This window comes from Abramis brama (genome assembly GCF_963993115.1).
Source record: "Abramis brama genome assembly, chromosome: 6".
NCBI classification, from domain to species: domain Eukaryota; kingdom Metazoa; phylum Chordata; class Actinopteri; order Cypriniformes; family Leuciscidae; genus Abramis; species Abramis brama.
The window spans coordinates 17,274,399-17,290,377 of NC_139968.1; the positions used below are offsets into that span (position 1 = coordinate 17,274,399).

A 15,979-nucleotide genomic window follows, 5' to 3' on the forward strand; every position below is an offset into this window, starting at 1 on the left:
TCATGTATCTTTTGCTAAGAATAATTTTGTAAAAATGAAAACTTTAGTATATTAAGTAAATCCTAATTATATACTAATTTTTTACTTGTAAATATTAGACATCCAACAGACAAGTGAAATTGACTTCTGACTCTCTGGCATATTTACATGCATTAATTAAGTACTTGAAGCAAATTTAAAAAAATCAAGTAAAATTTAGTCCTTGAAGAAAGGAATCTGCGCATGCGCAGAAAGAAGAAAACACGCGATGATTGAGGGATTTCGAATCTCCACTCCAACGGCTCTCGACAGGTAAGCAACAGTAAAAAACTGCATTATATTACGGATTTATAATGATTTTTTGATTAATTCAACGATTGTCTTGTCATCACTTCATGCTATACATTTGAAAAGTTTAGTGTTCTTAAGTTTAGAGACGTGCTCCAGAAAAAAGTTAAGGGAGAGGCAGAGGCAGAAAGCACCCTGTTTATTTTCTTTATTTTACAAAAGCACAATGTTTTATTTCGATTGAAAGTGGAAAAAGTAGACATTTAACAGTTTATTTTTTCATATTTCTTAAGTCTGTAATCTTTATGACCAAAAATGACGGAATATAAGTCTAATTTGCTGCTACGCGCGGGCGCTTTTGCCGACTCAAGAGGGTTAATGACGAGTTAACTTTGTAGACGTTAGCCATATTTTTTTCTCAGTTTTAAACTTTACGTTTTACACGATTTATCAGTAATTACGCCTAAAAACCATGAATATGTCACTTAAATCATGATCTTTTTGTTTAATATTTATTTTGTGTGCAATTTTCTTTATAGATGACAAATATTGGCCACGAATTAACAATAGGCCTAAGTGAGAAGGTTCTCGTTCCCTCATCGTGCACAGTATAATTCATTTCCTCATTCATTTGCTAAATCGTGCATACTATCTATTAAATGGTCCCTGCTTTTACTAAATCGTAACCACGTTGTAAATGACAATAATTCGTACTCCCAAATTCCTAATTCGTAGCCTTGATATCTGCTGTGTGTCACATGTTAGCATTAATGTGTGTAAATTGACTATGAGAGTAAGGTCATGCAGGATGTTTTTAATGATTTGGTTTAAATGAAATGAATAATGTGAATGCAAATTAATTAACTTTTAATTTAAAAGTATTAGCTGTTTACTGATTATTGTTTTTTTCTCTCTCTCTTTTCTTAATTTCAGGATATTTCTCAAATGCATTCAGCCCTTTGTGCCTCCGTTGCTGTAAACCGGTTGAGAGGGACAAAGAGAGAGACCGAACACACTGAATTGTTATTATTGTCATTATAGGTTTCTGTATATGCTTATTTCTTAATAAATTACTCTTAACTGCACATTGTCACAGTATTATTTTGTCACATTATAAGAGTAACATTTAATTGAATTTAAAATAATTACCAGCACTGCATAAAACAAGTAAAATGTATTTAAAATATCAAGTGGTTTTACTTAATTATATTAATTATATCAGATTTGTAAGTAAAAATTACTCAATATAATTTAACAGGCCAAGTTATATGTACTTATTCACTTTGTGAATTTTACTCGGCTTAGTTAAGTAGATTTACTTAATTTCCATCATTGTGAAATTTACTTGAAAAAAATTTGTGCAAAAACTTGCCTTATAAAAATTGAGTAAATTCTACTTATTGTTTTTCTCAGTGTATAAATTGATGAAAGGTCTTTCAACCCTTAAAACATTGATAAAGACTTAATTGTATCAGTTACACTTTATTTTAGGATGCACTTCCCTTGTTACAGTGTAATTATACATTTAAGAACTAATATAGATATAATAATGTACTAATATAAAAAAAAATGTTTTGTTTTAATAACAAAAACAAAAGTTATATTTTTGGCAAATGTAAAGGTCCTTTCAAAACAAATAAGCCTCAGGCTGAAGGACATATTATTCATACCTGTACAGTAGAGGGCGCAGCTCAAACAAACCTTTCGGCTGTGCTGCCGTTCTGGATTGCAGAAGAATAAAGTTTAACACACTTATTTCAGCAATAAAAACTAAAGAAACACAAATGTGATGTTTATATGTTTACAAGTCATTTTTAGTATGGTATAATCAAAAGGTCAGCGGCAAAGATAACAAAGTGAGATTAAATACACAAAGGCCCAGTTTCACAGAGAGGGCTTAGATTAAGCCAGAATTAGATCTTAGTTCAATTAGGACATTTAAGTAGCTTTTATAAACGTGCCTTAGAAAAAAAAACTGGTGTGCACCTTGAGACAATGGCTCTGATATATTTTAAGATGTGACAGTGCAAGTTGCTTTCAGTTAAAACAGCTCACACTTGCATTTTTGTCTGGGACTAGGCTTAAAGGGATACTTCACCCATTAGCATTAAGCTTTGTATCAGTAGAAACCCGGTAGTATTTTCGAATGACCGTGCTTCCCTCTCTCATGTCCCCCTAATGCGAGAGATTTCTGTATTGTGTGTCTGGAAAAAAAACTCAGATGACGCAAAAATCGTCATTTTGCGTTATCAGAGGCTTTTTTGGCCAGAGGCGAGAGACTACAGCCAGTAGTAGGAGCTAGTTCCGCATGTTTTCAACCCACCCATAGGGGGATCTCACGATAAAACAGCGTCTTTTCAGTTTCGAGTCGACTAGTAGCCTAGTTGTATAATTCCTTCCGATACTGCCATCTGTAACCGGTAGGCGTGGCTTGGGAGTGGCCTCGTAGGGCAGCAAAGCAAGTGCATTCTGGGAGTTGTAGTCTTTCATCCACATGAGCCAAAAATACATTTTCTGGCTTTTCTCAGTCTAGAGGGCACCAACTTCTAAAATAATTTCACATTTCTACTACATAAATTACCCAATTTAAATACACAGTCATCTTTCCAGCGGTGAAATATCCCTAGCCTTGTCTGTGAAACCGGGGGTAAGTATATTTGTGTTATTTAACATATTTAATTATTGTATGTCTGCGTAACATTCTAAGTTTCATTTTCACTGTTTTTATTCATTTTCTGGAATACTGAATCTGTTTTTGTCCAAATGAGAAGTAAATGCCTGCTCACGTTTAGTTTAAAACTACAATAACCATCATGTTCACACACAACGCCTCTGCACTTACTCACGATTTCTCTCAACATGGGGACAGGAGAGATGTCAGTCAATACATGAGAAACAAAGCAACTTGGGTTTGAAAATGTAACCCGGATATTTTGTTGTAAATTTAAAAGTAATGCGTTACTTTACTAGTTACTTGAAAAAAGTAATCTGATTACATTAGGGTTAGTTTCATGTAAGTTTGCATAATTTACGATGTAAAATAAAGGGTTACCATTTACTCTGTTACTCAATATCTTGGACTTAATTGTTGAACATTTCATATTTAATCAAGAAAAGATGCCTTTTCTAATGTATTGTGCATATCAACATTGATCAAAAAACTATTTTATTATTTAGTCAACTAGTCATCCAGTCCATTGTAAATGATTGTAAACACTGATATTCTGCAAAAAAAGTTAAATTAAATGTATAAGTAAAAGACAGTAAAATAAATAAATCAATATCTGGCCAGACAGACCAGGTAAATTACAGATTTCATGTCTGGTTTGGAATTGAGTTTCATTTCTTATAGAAAGAAGAAGCGAAGGCGTCCTCCTAGAAACCAAGCACTTCTGTGAATTGGTTTTTGAGGTCAAAAAGCACCTTGTGCAAAAAAACATGTTTCATCATGTTTCTACGTTGCATTCTAGTATGATGTAACATCCAATTTACTAAGCCAACCAATAAAACCCAAACAAGAAAACTGCACACACATAATTTAAGTTTAAGTTTAATTTAAGTTTGCAAATACAAAATATTATTTTATTATCTTTCATTCCCTCACCCCAGGTCCTTCCCCCAGTGAGCAACTGTTAATTGTTGGATGATAGGCATAATGAGATGTAATTTGCATCAGAAAGTAAAATCAATTTCCACAAAGACAAAAAAGTTACCTCTGCTATAAGTGAACACTGCATTCTTAACACTCCAGTGTTGCACAAACCGTCCACATCGCAATCACTCCTTGCGCACTTCACATATTTGAAGCAAAATATTAAAAGACTTTATCGTCAAACTATTTAGCTGCAAATGTTCTAAATGCCTTTGAGGACTCATGCCAGAAAGGGTTGATATAAAAACAAACACAAATGTGTAATTTGAGGTGATTCTCTAATGTAAAACATGGGTAGACAATCCAGATGACGCATAAATAATATCATAAAAGATATTTCCTCTGGTTTACAACATTTAACAGGGATAATTTTATAGATTGCACATTAGGATGCATCAAACATCTTCCATGCTTGCCATTTGACCCTCTTTTTTCGCTCTTAATTGCATTGTAGCGCACTTTGGCAGATATTATACGGCATTTGCCCGTTTGCTAATGCAGGTCTTACCGGTTTCTAATGAAATTGGCATGTGAACTAAGCTCTTGCTTCCTGTGTAGTACATGAACCATGTACATGGAGCGGTAAACATGTTCACACAATCTTTCCCTGATTAAGCTGCAAATCCATTGCAGTTTTCAGTAGATTCAACGTTGAATCATTCGCTGCGATCAGCTGATGAGAATGATGGAGTCGTCTTTGGGAATCCTGCAAAAGGACACAAATTAAGTTTATTGTCACATTTGTTTTTGTTTTTTTTAAACATATTTTCACATATTCATATATTTTTACATTAACTATGTAATTAATGTTCTATTTATTAAAACCAAGTATCAATCTCATCAAGTTGAATTTTTTCCCAAAATAATATAACTAAAGGCAGTTACAAATGATGTTCAGCTGTTCTTTTTAATAGTAAAATATTTTCGGATCATGCTCGGTAAACACTGGGCCACAGACACAAAGATGTATCTTTAATTTCTCCTTTCATTTCTAAGCTGACTGCTTACTAAAAAGTCATCATGTTTTCAGTCACCAGGTTTTTAGGCCATATCAAGTTTGATTTTGATGTGACAAAGCGGTTGATATTTAAGTGGCTGAGCGGTTTACTTACTTTTTAATGATTCTTCCCATTAATCTTGTTTATTCAGACCGATTTGAGGATGCACACGAAAACAAGAGGCGGGATTTATCGCGTGAACCAATCATATCCAGTTATAGTGCGATGGAGGCATTGCCTCCTCTCACGTGACTTTACCCCATTCAACTCAGTTACACCACAAAAATCAATGCGCTCAGGGGAGGCAAGAGAGATGCGGCGTCCCGCTGTAACTTTACCTGCTGGTGTCGCTGTTGGACAGTTTCGAAAAACGTTTCTGCACTTTTTAATGTCACATTTTGTAATATTTGCGTCGTTTTATTTTTGTAATATTATTTTCTCATCCAGTTTTTTGAGGAGGCACTGCCTCCCTTGCCTCCTCGGAGGAAACTCTTCCATATATTGGTAGGTAGATGTTCTGAAACAGTCTTTAAAACGGTTTCTGTCATCTTTGAACCAACTTAAAGTACGGTTTTTAGTTCTAATGTATTTTTAGTGAAGATTGGTCTTCTACCTTTATATAAATGTGTCCGGTTGCAGTTTCCAAAGGAAGTGAAAGTAAAGATTTCCCAAAAAACTTGAAGAGAGATTTGCAGGTTAGTTTCATGCCATTAGGTAAATTCTTTAGGTAAAGTCCCTGTAGGACTTCAAAAGGTTGGGGTTTGTTAATACTTTTATTCCGCAAGAAATTATTAAATGGATCAAAAGATTTTCATTTAAAATAAATGCTGTTCTTTTGATTAAAGAATTCTGAAAAATATGTATCATGGTTTCCACAAAAATATTAAGCAGCACAACTGTTTCAACATTAATAATAAATGTTTCATGAACAGCAAATCAGCATATTAAAAGGATTTCTAAAGGATCATGTGACACTGAAGACTGGAGTAATGATGCTGAAAATTCTGCTTTAATCACAGGAATAAATTACATTTTTAAATATATTCAAATAGAAAAAAGTCATTTTAAATTGTAATAATATTTGTAAAAATATTACAGTTTTTACTCTATTTTTTATCATATAAATGCCTTGGTGAGCATAAAAAATAAAACAGATGTGGCCTATTTAAACATGACATTTATAATAAAAGTGATATTGATAAAAGATGCCAATATAGCCTGAATCCCCCAGCCAACTGAGAACAACAAGTTTTCCTATTTCCGAGATGAAAAGATTTGGAAATATAATTCTGGTCCACTTGTAAAGATCATAGTAAAACCCAATTCAATCCCAATGTACGGTAATGTCCATGCTCAAATCCACTCAGTGCAGCATAAGTGGCTTTTAACCTGATATTTAGACGCAGCATTACAATTATATCCAGGCATCCCTTCGCATCTGACACTCAAGCAAACAATGAATGCTCCTTGTGGAGTCAGTTTCGAGTTCTTGCATTGCAACCCAAAACAGCTAGATACGAACCAGATAAAAGGCTCTAGCAAAATTCTCCAGAGGAAAAGAAGCGCAGAAAATGAATGGGCATCATGGAGAGTTTCTAAACTCTCGTTTGTTTATCGTTCCTGCAAGGCAAGGGGAAGCCTTCTCGATTTTTTTTTTTTCCCCCACAGAGAACATTTCTCTGTAATCAGCACTTTGCTGGGTGTGTCCGTCTTTCTCTCCCACCACTAATTCCATTTCTCATGCCATAGTGGGCTGACCTCAGCTCTGGAGGAAACACTGCTGCCCTGCAGCTGATGTCTGGGATTATATACTGTACCTTTTGCAGCAACACAGCATAACAGAAGGGTGGACGTTCTCGACTTCGCCGCACTCCTGCCCCTGGAGGGGGAAGCCCTCCTTCTGGCCCATCAGAAACTGCTGGAGCTCTGTCATGGGGAAGCCTGTCGTTTGGTAACCCTAGGCAAAATGGATAAGTTGATATGAAGTGCCACAAACAAGTATAGCATGGCTTTGTTTGTTCAATTTTACTATGTGTAATGCAATACGGAGAAACGTTTTACACGAATGATAACACACAGTATATATTCAATTAAAGGAAAGTTCATCTAGAAACTTAAATGTCACCATTTACTCACTCTGATGTTGTCAGTTTTATTTGTTTCTTTAGTGAAACACTAAACTACAAATTCTGGGGGTATAAAAGCAAAACAAAAACCAAACAAAAAAGCAACGCAAAACAAAAAGCAAAGCAAAACCAAACAAAAAAGTAAAACAAAACAAAAAGCAAAGCAAAGCAAAACCAAACAAAAAAATAAAGCAAAGCAAAACCAAACAAAAAAGTAAAACAAAACAAAAAAGCAAAGCAAAGCAAAACAAAACAAAAAAGCAAAGCAAAGCAAAACCAAACAAAAAAAATAAAACAAAGCAAAACCAAACAAAAAAATAAAGCAAAGCAAAACCAAACAAAAAGCAACGGAAATCAATATAAAACAACACCAAAAAAACAAAACCCAAACAAAACCAAACATAAAAACACCCAAAGAAAACAAATTTACTGCCCTTATATGGAGAAGCTAGTTGTCTATTTATTTATTTTTGTATAAGAAAAAATAAAATGGGGTTGGAAAATAGGAGCAAATGATGAGTTTTCGTTTTTTCGTTATTTAAATAAAATGATTTAAATATAAATAAATATTATAAAAGTAATTACTTTTTTTGCATTAGAAAGAAAATAAAATGAGGTGGGAAAGATGCGAGTAAACAATAACAGTTTTCATTTTTGCGTGAACTAACCTATTAAGAGAATAGATATTTTTTCATTTGATATACTATTTTATTACTAACAAGGCCTCTTCCTTCAACCCCTAAATCTTCAACAACTAAAGTTGTGTCCCAAATTATGCACTATACACTATGTACTTATGCACATACTCAACCTCTATGTAGTCTATACATTTTATAAGGTGATTTTGTAATTCAACATCAGAGTCTGATGCTCCTCCCCCTCCGCTTCTTAATTAAAGCTGTGACGTTTGAGTGCATGAGGTGTCCAACACTTCGTTTTTTCGGTTAATCGAGAGCATAATATATGGATAGTGTAAAGGGACTAGGATATAATAGGATGAATAGGGCGAATGAGATTTGGAAATGTTGCCAGCTTGATTCAAACTCACGATGTGTTGGAACATGTGTGCTAAACACTAAGCCATGCAAAATCCTAGAAGCTAATCACATTATCTATCTATCTATCAAAACCTTTTATCAAGTTGATGGTACCTTGATGGTGTCGTAAGCATCTGTGATGAGGGCGATGAAGAGACTGAGCACCATGTAGATGAAGAGGGAGATGAACGAGTAGAGATAGGCTCGGCTGAACAGCCACACCATTGTGTTTTTTTGCCCAAACTCTGCAAACGTAGGGAACATGTCGTCCCCATTGACTAGGGAGAAGAGACACTCTGCCACACGACTCAGACCTTCAAACTGACCCACATATGAAGAGATGGGAGATGCAAGGGAAATGACATTCATTCATCAATAAAATATATTTCATATATATATATATATATATATATATATATATATATATATATATATATATATATATATAAACATATAAAGAAACTATATATATATATATACACACACAGTACTGTGCAAAAGTCTTAGGCATGTTAATATCCATAAAAAATCAAAATCAAGGAAACATGTTAAGATGTACTGCCATCTACTGTTCATAAGAAAGACTACAAATCTCAAACCAAGGAAACATTAAAATATCTTAAAAAAATTATTGATTATATTAAACTAAGTTGTATATAACAAATAATATCATATAAAACCTGTTTATAACTACTATTATTTCAAATAATTACTTATTAAATATATCATATTTGATATTTAATACATCTATATACCATTTATTAAATAGATGGCTCTTTAAATATATAAGCCAACATGTACTGCCATCTACTGTTCATAAGAAAGACTGCACATCTCAAATCAAGGCACAGTACATCCATATGTCACCGGTATACAATTCAAACAACATACAATTACAAAATGGGTATATTTATTTATTTTATTGACTTTCTGTTGGTACCTTCTCATGATAGGGCCCTAGAACAATCCATCCACAGAAGGTGTAGCCAAGGTAGATCATTCCTGCACAGCAGCAGAAGCGCAAGACCTTTGGTAAGGCTGCTCGCATAGTGAGGATAAGCACCTGTGTTATCATAAAAAAGCAAACATTTTAAGGCCTCAATTATTGGTCTTAAGCAATCAGCACTGTTATATTACTTGTGGTCAATAAAACACATGTACTGTACTTAACCTGGGCAACCTTGCTATTACATTTACATTGGTGTTCTTAATGTGATTTTGTGCAGTTTGACTTACATTGTATTTTTCGAAGTATCCCAGATATCTTATGACGCCCACCCAGACCATTAGAGTGGATGTTCCCAGGAAGATACTGCACACATCATAGTTGGTCAGACTCTGGAAGAACAAATGAACGGGGTGACTTTATTAGCGTAAACGTGGGCCAAACTTGCGCTTCCATGCAAGTACAAAGTAAATATTACATAACAACTGTTTAACTGCCATGACTTAAATCGCCCTACAGCACAGACCCAAAGTCCAAAGACTAAGTGTGTCTCTCAAGAAGTCAAATCTGCAACATTTGTGCTGTTTTTAGAGGAACATGAATTTTTGTATATATATATTTTTTAAGTTTCCAACTAACAAAGAAATGCAAATCAAATGACTTTGATTGATTATGAAATTGAAGCAAATTCCACCCTAACCCAATTTTTTTAATTTTAAACAAATAAAATTTAAATAATAATTAAAGCTGCAAGCAGCGATGAAAAGGGCCCTCGCACCCATGCCACCGCCACCCGGCGCCTTTAGTAAAGGCCTTAAGATTACACTCACCAAATTTGAAGAGGATCAGATCAAAACTGTAGGAGGAGTTTGTTAAAGTACAACATCAGGAAATGGCAAAAACTGCCCAAAATCTGAGAGGAAGTTCAAAATAGTTGACTTCCTGTTGTCTTTAGGGCTGCGCTCCAAGAGACTTTTTTGTAGGTATTGGGTCATTACATGTATGTACCAAATTTCATACCTCTACGTGAAACGTAGAGCCGGGGCAAAATGTAGGGGCAATAATTAAGCCATTTTGCCCCACCCAATTTTGAAAAACACATCACACGTACATTTTCACCACTTTTGAAGCATGTGCAAAGTTTCATGAGTTTTCGAGCATGTTAAGGCCCTCTAAAAAGCGATTCACTTTGGAGAAGAAGAAGAAGAAGAAGAAGAAGAAGAAGAAGAAGAAGAATAAACGGAGCAAAAACAATAGGGTCCTCTCACCATCGGTGCTCGGGCCCTAATAATAATAATAATAATAATAATAATAATAATAATAATAATAATATTATTATTATTATTTCACACCCAAAATAAAATGATTATTGTAAAAAACAAATTAAGCAAATTTCTCCTCCAAATGTACTTGGCAAAGAACCATTTTAAATAAATAATTTAAAATAAATAAACAAACAAACAAACAAACAAACAAATAAATAAAATAAATTCTAATATTTCAGGCCAAAAATCCATTTATTTTCATTAAAAATAAGCTTTTTCCTCTCCAAACTTAAATTTTTACCTAAATAAATAAATAAAATAATAAATATACTAACATTTCACTCCTAACATCAAATGATTGTTAATGAAAATTAAGCACATTTCCCCTGCAAATGTACCTTGCAAAAAAGAATTTAAAATAAAACTAATATAAAAGTCTTTACAAAGGGATTTTTTATACCAGCTAACAAAACTCAAATCAAATTACTTTAATGAAAATTAAGCACATTTCCCCTCTAAATTTAAATGACCTTACTAAAGCAATCTTATTAAATATATCATTTAAAATAAATAAATGAAAATATACATGACCGAAAATATAAATAAATTAATTTTAAAAATACTAATATTTCACCCAAAAACAATTCCCCTCCATATTATTATTTTTTTTTTTACAAAAAAATATTTTAAATAAATAAATAAAATATTTTACTGTATAAAGTGTCTAATACAGGCCTTTAAGATAATATGTTGATTTAAAATATAAGTATTGTATTGTACTGACAATCCTCATTTTAAAGAGAACTTCAGAAAAAAAAAAAAAGTATTATAATTTGATTCTGGAGGTTGGGGGGTAAATTCACCCATAGACGCAATTAATAACGTCTATTACAGTCAGCATTTTTTTAATTTAGGGAACTACAATATTCTCTGCAACATTTCAGATTATGTGGTTATCAAATGCATCAGCAAAAAAAAAAAGAAAAAAAAAGAAAAGCACCTTAGCCTGTATTTCCATTTTTAGTATCGATCCAATGATGGCCATAACGTCACTGATGATCACCAAGATGTACCAGCCGTTTAAGAACTCCCTCTGGTCATCTTCACACACTTTATGATTATAATTCTCAAGGCAGAATCTAGAAAACCGCTGCAGAGTGAGGAAGTGACACATGAAGGAAACACTGACACGGCACAAATATATATCAGAACAGCATGAGTTCACTTTGAGTCAGAACTTCAAAAATAACTGACAGTATTCAGTAGGCTAATATACAGATTCACAGGCAGGTTTACCTGAAGTAACTTCACAGCAAGTATAATAGAACGTGTGCAGAGCACTGCAGAGATCAGGCAGATTACAATAACAAAGCCATCAAAGATCAGGAGGTAGTGTGTGCTCTTCTGAGCTGAAAAAACACAATAGCAAACCATCTGAAGTCCACATGCCCATGTCATAACATTAAAAACTTCTTACAACTATTCATTGACCATAAGCATTCACTGTAGTTGATTTTTCACATACCAGTTCCCGAAATCTTCCAGTTTTTGCACACGCTACTAGCATCATCAAAATCAAGAGTCAATTTCACCTTCCCGCTATGGCAACTGTTATCAAAGACAATCTGCAAAGAATCAAAATGAATTTATTCAGATAAAATGGATGATTTTTTTAAAGATGACCTATTACGCCCTTTTACAAAGTCTTGATTTTGTTTCTGGGATCTACTAGAATAGGTTTTCATCCTTGAATGTTGCAAAATAACTTTTTTCCACATATTTGATATTGTTGCAGCAACTATCTTCCCAGTCTGGCAATAGCACGGTTTAGTTCCTGTCATTATAAAGCCCCTCCTTCTGAAATACCACAGTGTGCTCTGATTGGTCACCTGGAACGGTGTGTTGTGATTGGTCAGCTGCTTCGAATGCGCTTCAGAAACGCCACGCCCCTTTACCATAACCGTAAGGTTCCACACACTAACTCAATCAGGCCTCGTCCCTCTTTGTGTGTGTTTTGGGGCGGGAATTATTTAAATGAGGAATTTTGTGACACTACAATGGAGGCGTTTCAGGCAGTTCAGAAACAGTAGAGAATAACTCTCTCTGGATTTACTTTGTGCTTTGTAACTTTGCAGACCCTTTTCATGCTCAAACAGCAACATTACACACTAAAGAAAGCTGACCATGTAAAAAAGCATAATAGTTCCTTTTTAAGATCCCAAATTTGACCTTACCTTCACAAAAAATGTGTAACAGTCAGGCTGCTCATGCGAACGAACAGTTTGCAAATTGATCCCTTTGAGCGCAAAAGTGATCTCAATCTCAACTAGCCTGTATTTCAAACAAAACCAATAAGCCAATGAAACTATTACGTGATAAATTAGTGATAAATGCTTTGATTATATAATTTAGGTTTACCAACCTATAAAATTCCAACTCAAAAAAGGAAGCGTTGTTCATTCTCCATGTTGTAGCAGACTCTGGATCAAGAGCCAAGCAAACTGGAAAAGACAAGAATGTGCAGTTTAGGCACAAAATATAATTTATAGGCTACAATATTTTTACATTTTCTGTAAAACGTGTAACCTGTTTCAAGCTGGGCGTCAATATCATAGGATTCCTCGGACGAGTCCACGCTGCCCCTCATGTAGCTCTTCTTGCAGATAATCATGTGCAGAAACTTTTCATTCTCCTCAGCATAACTAACGGGTCCTACAGACAGGTTTCGTAACTGGGAATACTGTTGAAGACATGGATAAATGTTATTTTGAGTAATTTTAACTCAATAGTTAATAACTTTAAATTGCCGCACAGATAAATGTTTAAAATTGAGTGCACTTACATGAAATGAGAAGACTAATAAAAGCCATTTTATTTTACATGGAGAGGGTAGCCTCATGGGGGCAGACATTTTGAAATCACATGACCAGTGAAATACTATTTTAGTATTTAGGGTTAGGGTTACCCTAATCTTTCCATCATCAGACACTTTCTATCATGGTGGACTGATCTGGTTTTACAAAAGATGACAAGCCATTTGCTTTCATGTGATGCTTCATCCAAACCATTAGGTATCAGTATAATACTGCATTCACACAATGTCGTAATTAGCATAATTACGAAATAAAAACACGTCCTCGGAATTATTATTATGTATTACTATGGCAACAGAGCCAGAGCCAGAGCTCTAAGAAAAGTCGGAGTTTATAAGTTGCAATTACGTAAGGACATGAATGCTTTTTACAAGTCGGAATCTCGTGATTATGGTAATTCCGACATGGCGTGAACGCACCTTAAAGTGACAGTTCACCGAAAAATGAAAATTCTGTCATCATTTACTCAACCTCAAGTTGTTCCAAACCAAACAGTTCATGGGACACATTGACTTCAATAGAGTTTTTTTTCCATACTATGGAAGTCAATGTTGCCCCACCAAATGTTTGGTTACCGCCATTCTTCAAAATATCTTTTATGTTCAGCAGAAGTAAAACTCATACAGTTTGGAACAACATGAGGTTCACCATTCATTTTTGTGTGCACTATCCCTTTAAGACAAAGAAAAACTGACCAGTGCACCAAACAAAATTGCATTTAACATAATGCTATGCGATGGAAGGGAAAATAAACATGAAGAAAGAAAGAAGCAAGATGGATGAAAAGCAAATGCATACCTGATCTATGACATAGTATAAACTATCATATACATTCTGTTTGGTGTAGACAGCAATACTGTAGTCATCCTCATCCACACCACTGTAGCCCTTAAGAAACAGATTCTTAAAGGCCATCAGGTTCTCCTCCTTGTAGGACACCACAAGCTGGTTATTCAGTCCAAACAGAATGAGCTTTGAAATAAACAGAGGAGATGTTTTTTTATTCTGGCTGGTACATTACAGATTTGTAAGGAACTTTAAGGAAATTACGTTAAATGGCCCCTAGCTTCAGCAAATGGAATTGCAAACATAGTGACTGTGTTCAAACAGGTTCCTAACCACTCCCCCTGCCTTCCATAGGTCGAACAAACAGATAGCCCCGCCCCCAATTGGTTAAGCCATTGTTGCTGTGCTAGGGTTGCATTTTTCCCAATAGCATGGTAAGCCAAATATGGTCGCAAGTTTCATTGATCTCTGTTGGTAACGACGGAACTGGCGACCATAGTTGCTTTTGGGAAACGCACCCCTGATTGGGATTCGCAAACAAACAGAAATGTGTTTTGATTTGAATTGGGTTGGTCTCACCATATCAAACTGGGATACAAAAGATTTTTTTTTTTTTTTTTATAAGAACACACATTTACACATTTCAGCTTTAAGCAAGCAGGCAATAACCCTATAAATACCTGGAGTGTAATCATGAATATTTTCAAAATTTGCACTGCTAGTTTCCATGGTAGCTGTCGCCGTGTTCTGTACTTCTCACAAGGGCTCATGAAGTAAAACCTCAGGTCATCTCTCAGTATCTCTTCTGTCATGGGATCAGTGGACATGGATGTGGAGACGCTATATTAAAATATACAATATATATCTGATTGAAGATCTGCAGAAAACATTTTTTAAATGTAGCTAAGAAATAAATGAATAAGGAAAAGCAGCTTTAATCTGTGTTATTTAGTAGCTTTAATTACTTCAATGTTATTCTAAATTGTAAAATAGTAAAACATAAAATATTTGATGTGTCCAAAAGTTTGCACTTTTATACAATATTATATTTAACAAATATATTATATAATAATAATATTCAGATTTAAATGAGCCTATATACACTTCTCATTCAGATGTGTGGACAACATTGCATATCTCCATGGACATACAGTTTGATAAGTGTTATTTGTGATATGTTAATCAAAAATGTATTAGAGCACAAGCAGATGATAAATCAACTTTGTGACACATTACCCATGTGACAGAGTGCGGTTTAGGATGAGGAAGATGGAAGGGGTCAATGAACAAAAACGGAAGAGGAGGGAAATTAGTTGCTCAATATACATTTCTTAAATTTTAACTGAACCTTTGTAAATAACTGCTAAAACTTTGCACTACATTTACACTCCCAACGCAAGGGTTTAAGTCCAAGCGTCCGCTCAATGGCACTGACAGTGTAGTTACTGACATGGCGTAGGCTACTAACTTTAAAAGTAAAACACAAGAAAGTTCTTTTTTAAATATTTTCTTTGCAAAAACACAGTTAGAACATTCAAATTATGCAGTGTCATGTATTTTATTAGACATAAATTAAAACAATGCGACTTTTGAATTTATAGTTGTTTATTTCTCATGCCAAATAATTCTAGCTAAGGATTTCAATAAAACGCTTTTGTCAAACTTACCTTGACATGTCAATCCTGACGCCTTGGCAGTAACTATCAGACATTTCCATGCCACCTGTTATCTCATGACAAAACGTGTCTCCCAGTCAAAAGCGTTCCTTGATCACTAAATTACTAAATAACCTCGCGTTTGACGTCACAGCTGCTACACACAGAACAGCGCCCATCGACCAATCAGGAGCAAGGAGGTTTCCCGATGGGCGTGACCTCATTCTACCAAATAGAACGTTCTTTCAGTTGCTCAGAATGCTCACTGACTTGAAAACGTCACAAAGGTCCGATTGAAGAACTACGGAGTCTCAACTTAAAACACAAACAGACCAAACGCTGTTTTTAATAAGTTAAGTGAACAAGGTAAAGTA

At 34.5% G+C, this 15,979-nt stretch overlaps 1 protein-coding gene across 1 annotated transcript; it reads right to left on the reverse strand.

Annotated features, from left to right (window-relative positions):
• Positions 1–3,801: 3,801 nt before the first annotated feature.
• mcoln2 (mucolipin TRP cation channel 2) lies at positions 3,802–15,772 on the reverse strand. Its single transcript, XM_084117225.1, has 14 exons — positions 15,618–15,772; positions 14,631–14,790; positions 13,963–14,136; positions 12,878–13,031; positions 12,714–12,792; positions 12,526–12,622; positions 11,817–11,916; positions 11,588–11,700; positions 11,292–11,441; positions 9,317–9,418; positions 9,021–9,143; positions 8,195–8,401; positions 6,735–6,874; positions 3,802–4,625 (listed from the first exon to the last, which is right to left on the reverse strand). Exons 1-14 carry the CDS (start codon positions 15,665–15,667, stop codon positions 4,589–4,591), a joined length of 1,686 nt encoding a protein of 561 aa, XP_083973351.1. The 5' UTR covers positions 15,668–15,772; the 3' UTR covers positions 3,802–4,588.
• Positions 15,773–15,979: the final 207 nt, after the last annotated feature.

What these genes read in the sequence shown, in the direction of transcription:
- mcoln2 (XM_084117225.1), bottom strand. Translation starts at nt 15,667, where the DNA reads ATGGAAATGTCTGATAGTTACTGCCAAGGCGTCAGGATTGACATGTCA. An exon ending in GTCAGGATTGACATGTCAAG is followed by an intron (nt 14,791 to 15,617) that starts GTAAGTTTGACA and finishes ATTTTAATATAG; the next exon opens with CGTCTCCACATCCATGTCCA. An exon ending in ATGCTTACGACACCATCAAG is followed by an intron (nt 6,875 to 8,194) that starts GTACCATCAACT and finishes CATTTTGCCTAG; the next exon opens with GGTTACCAAACGACAGGCTT.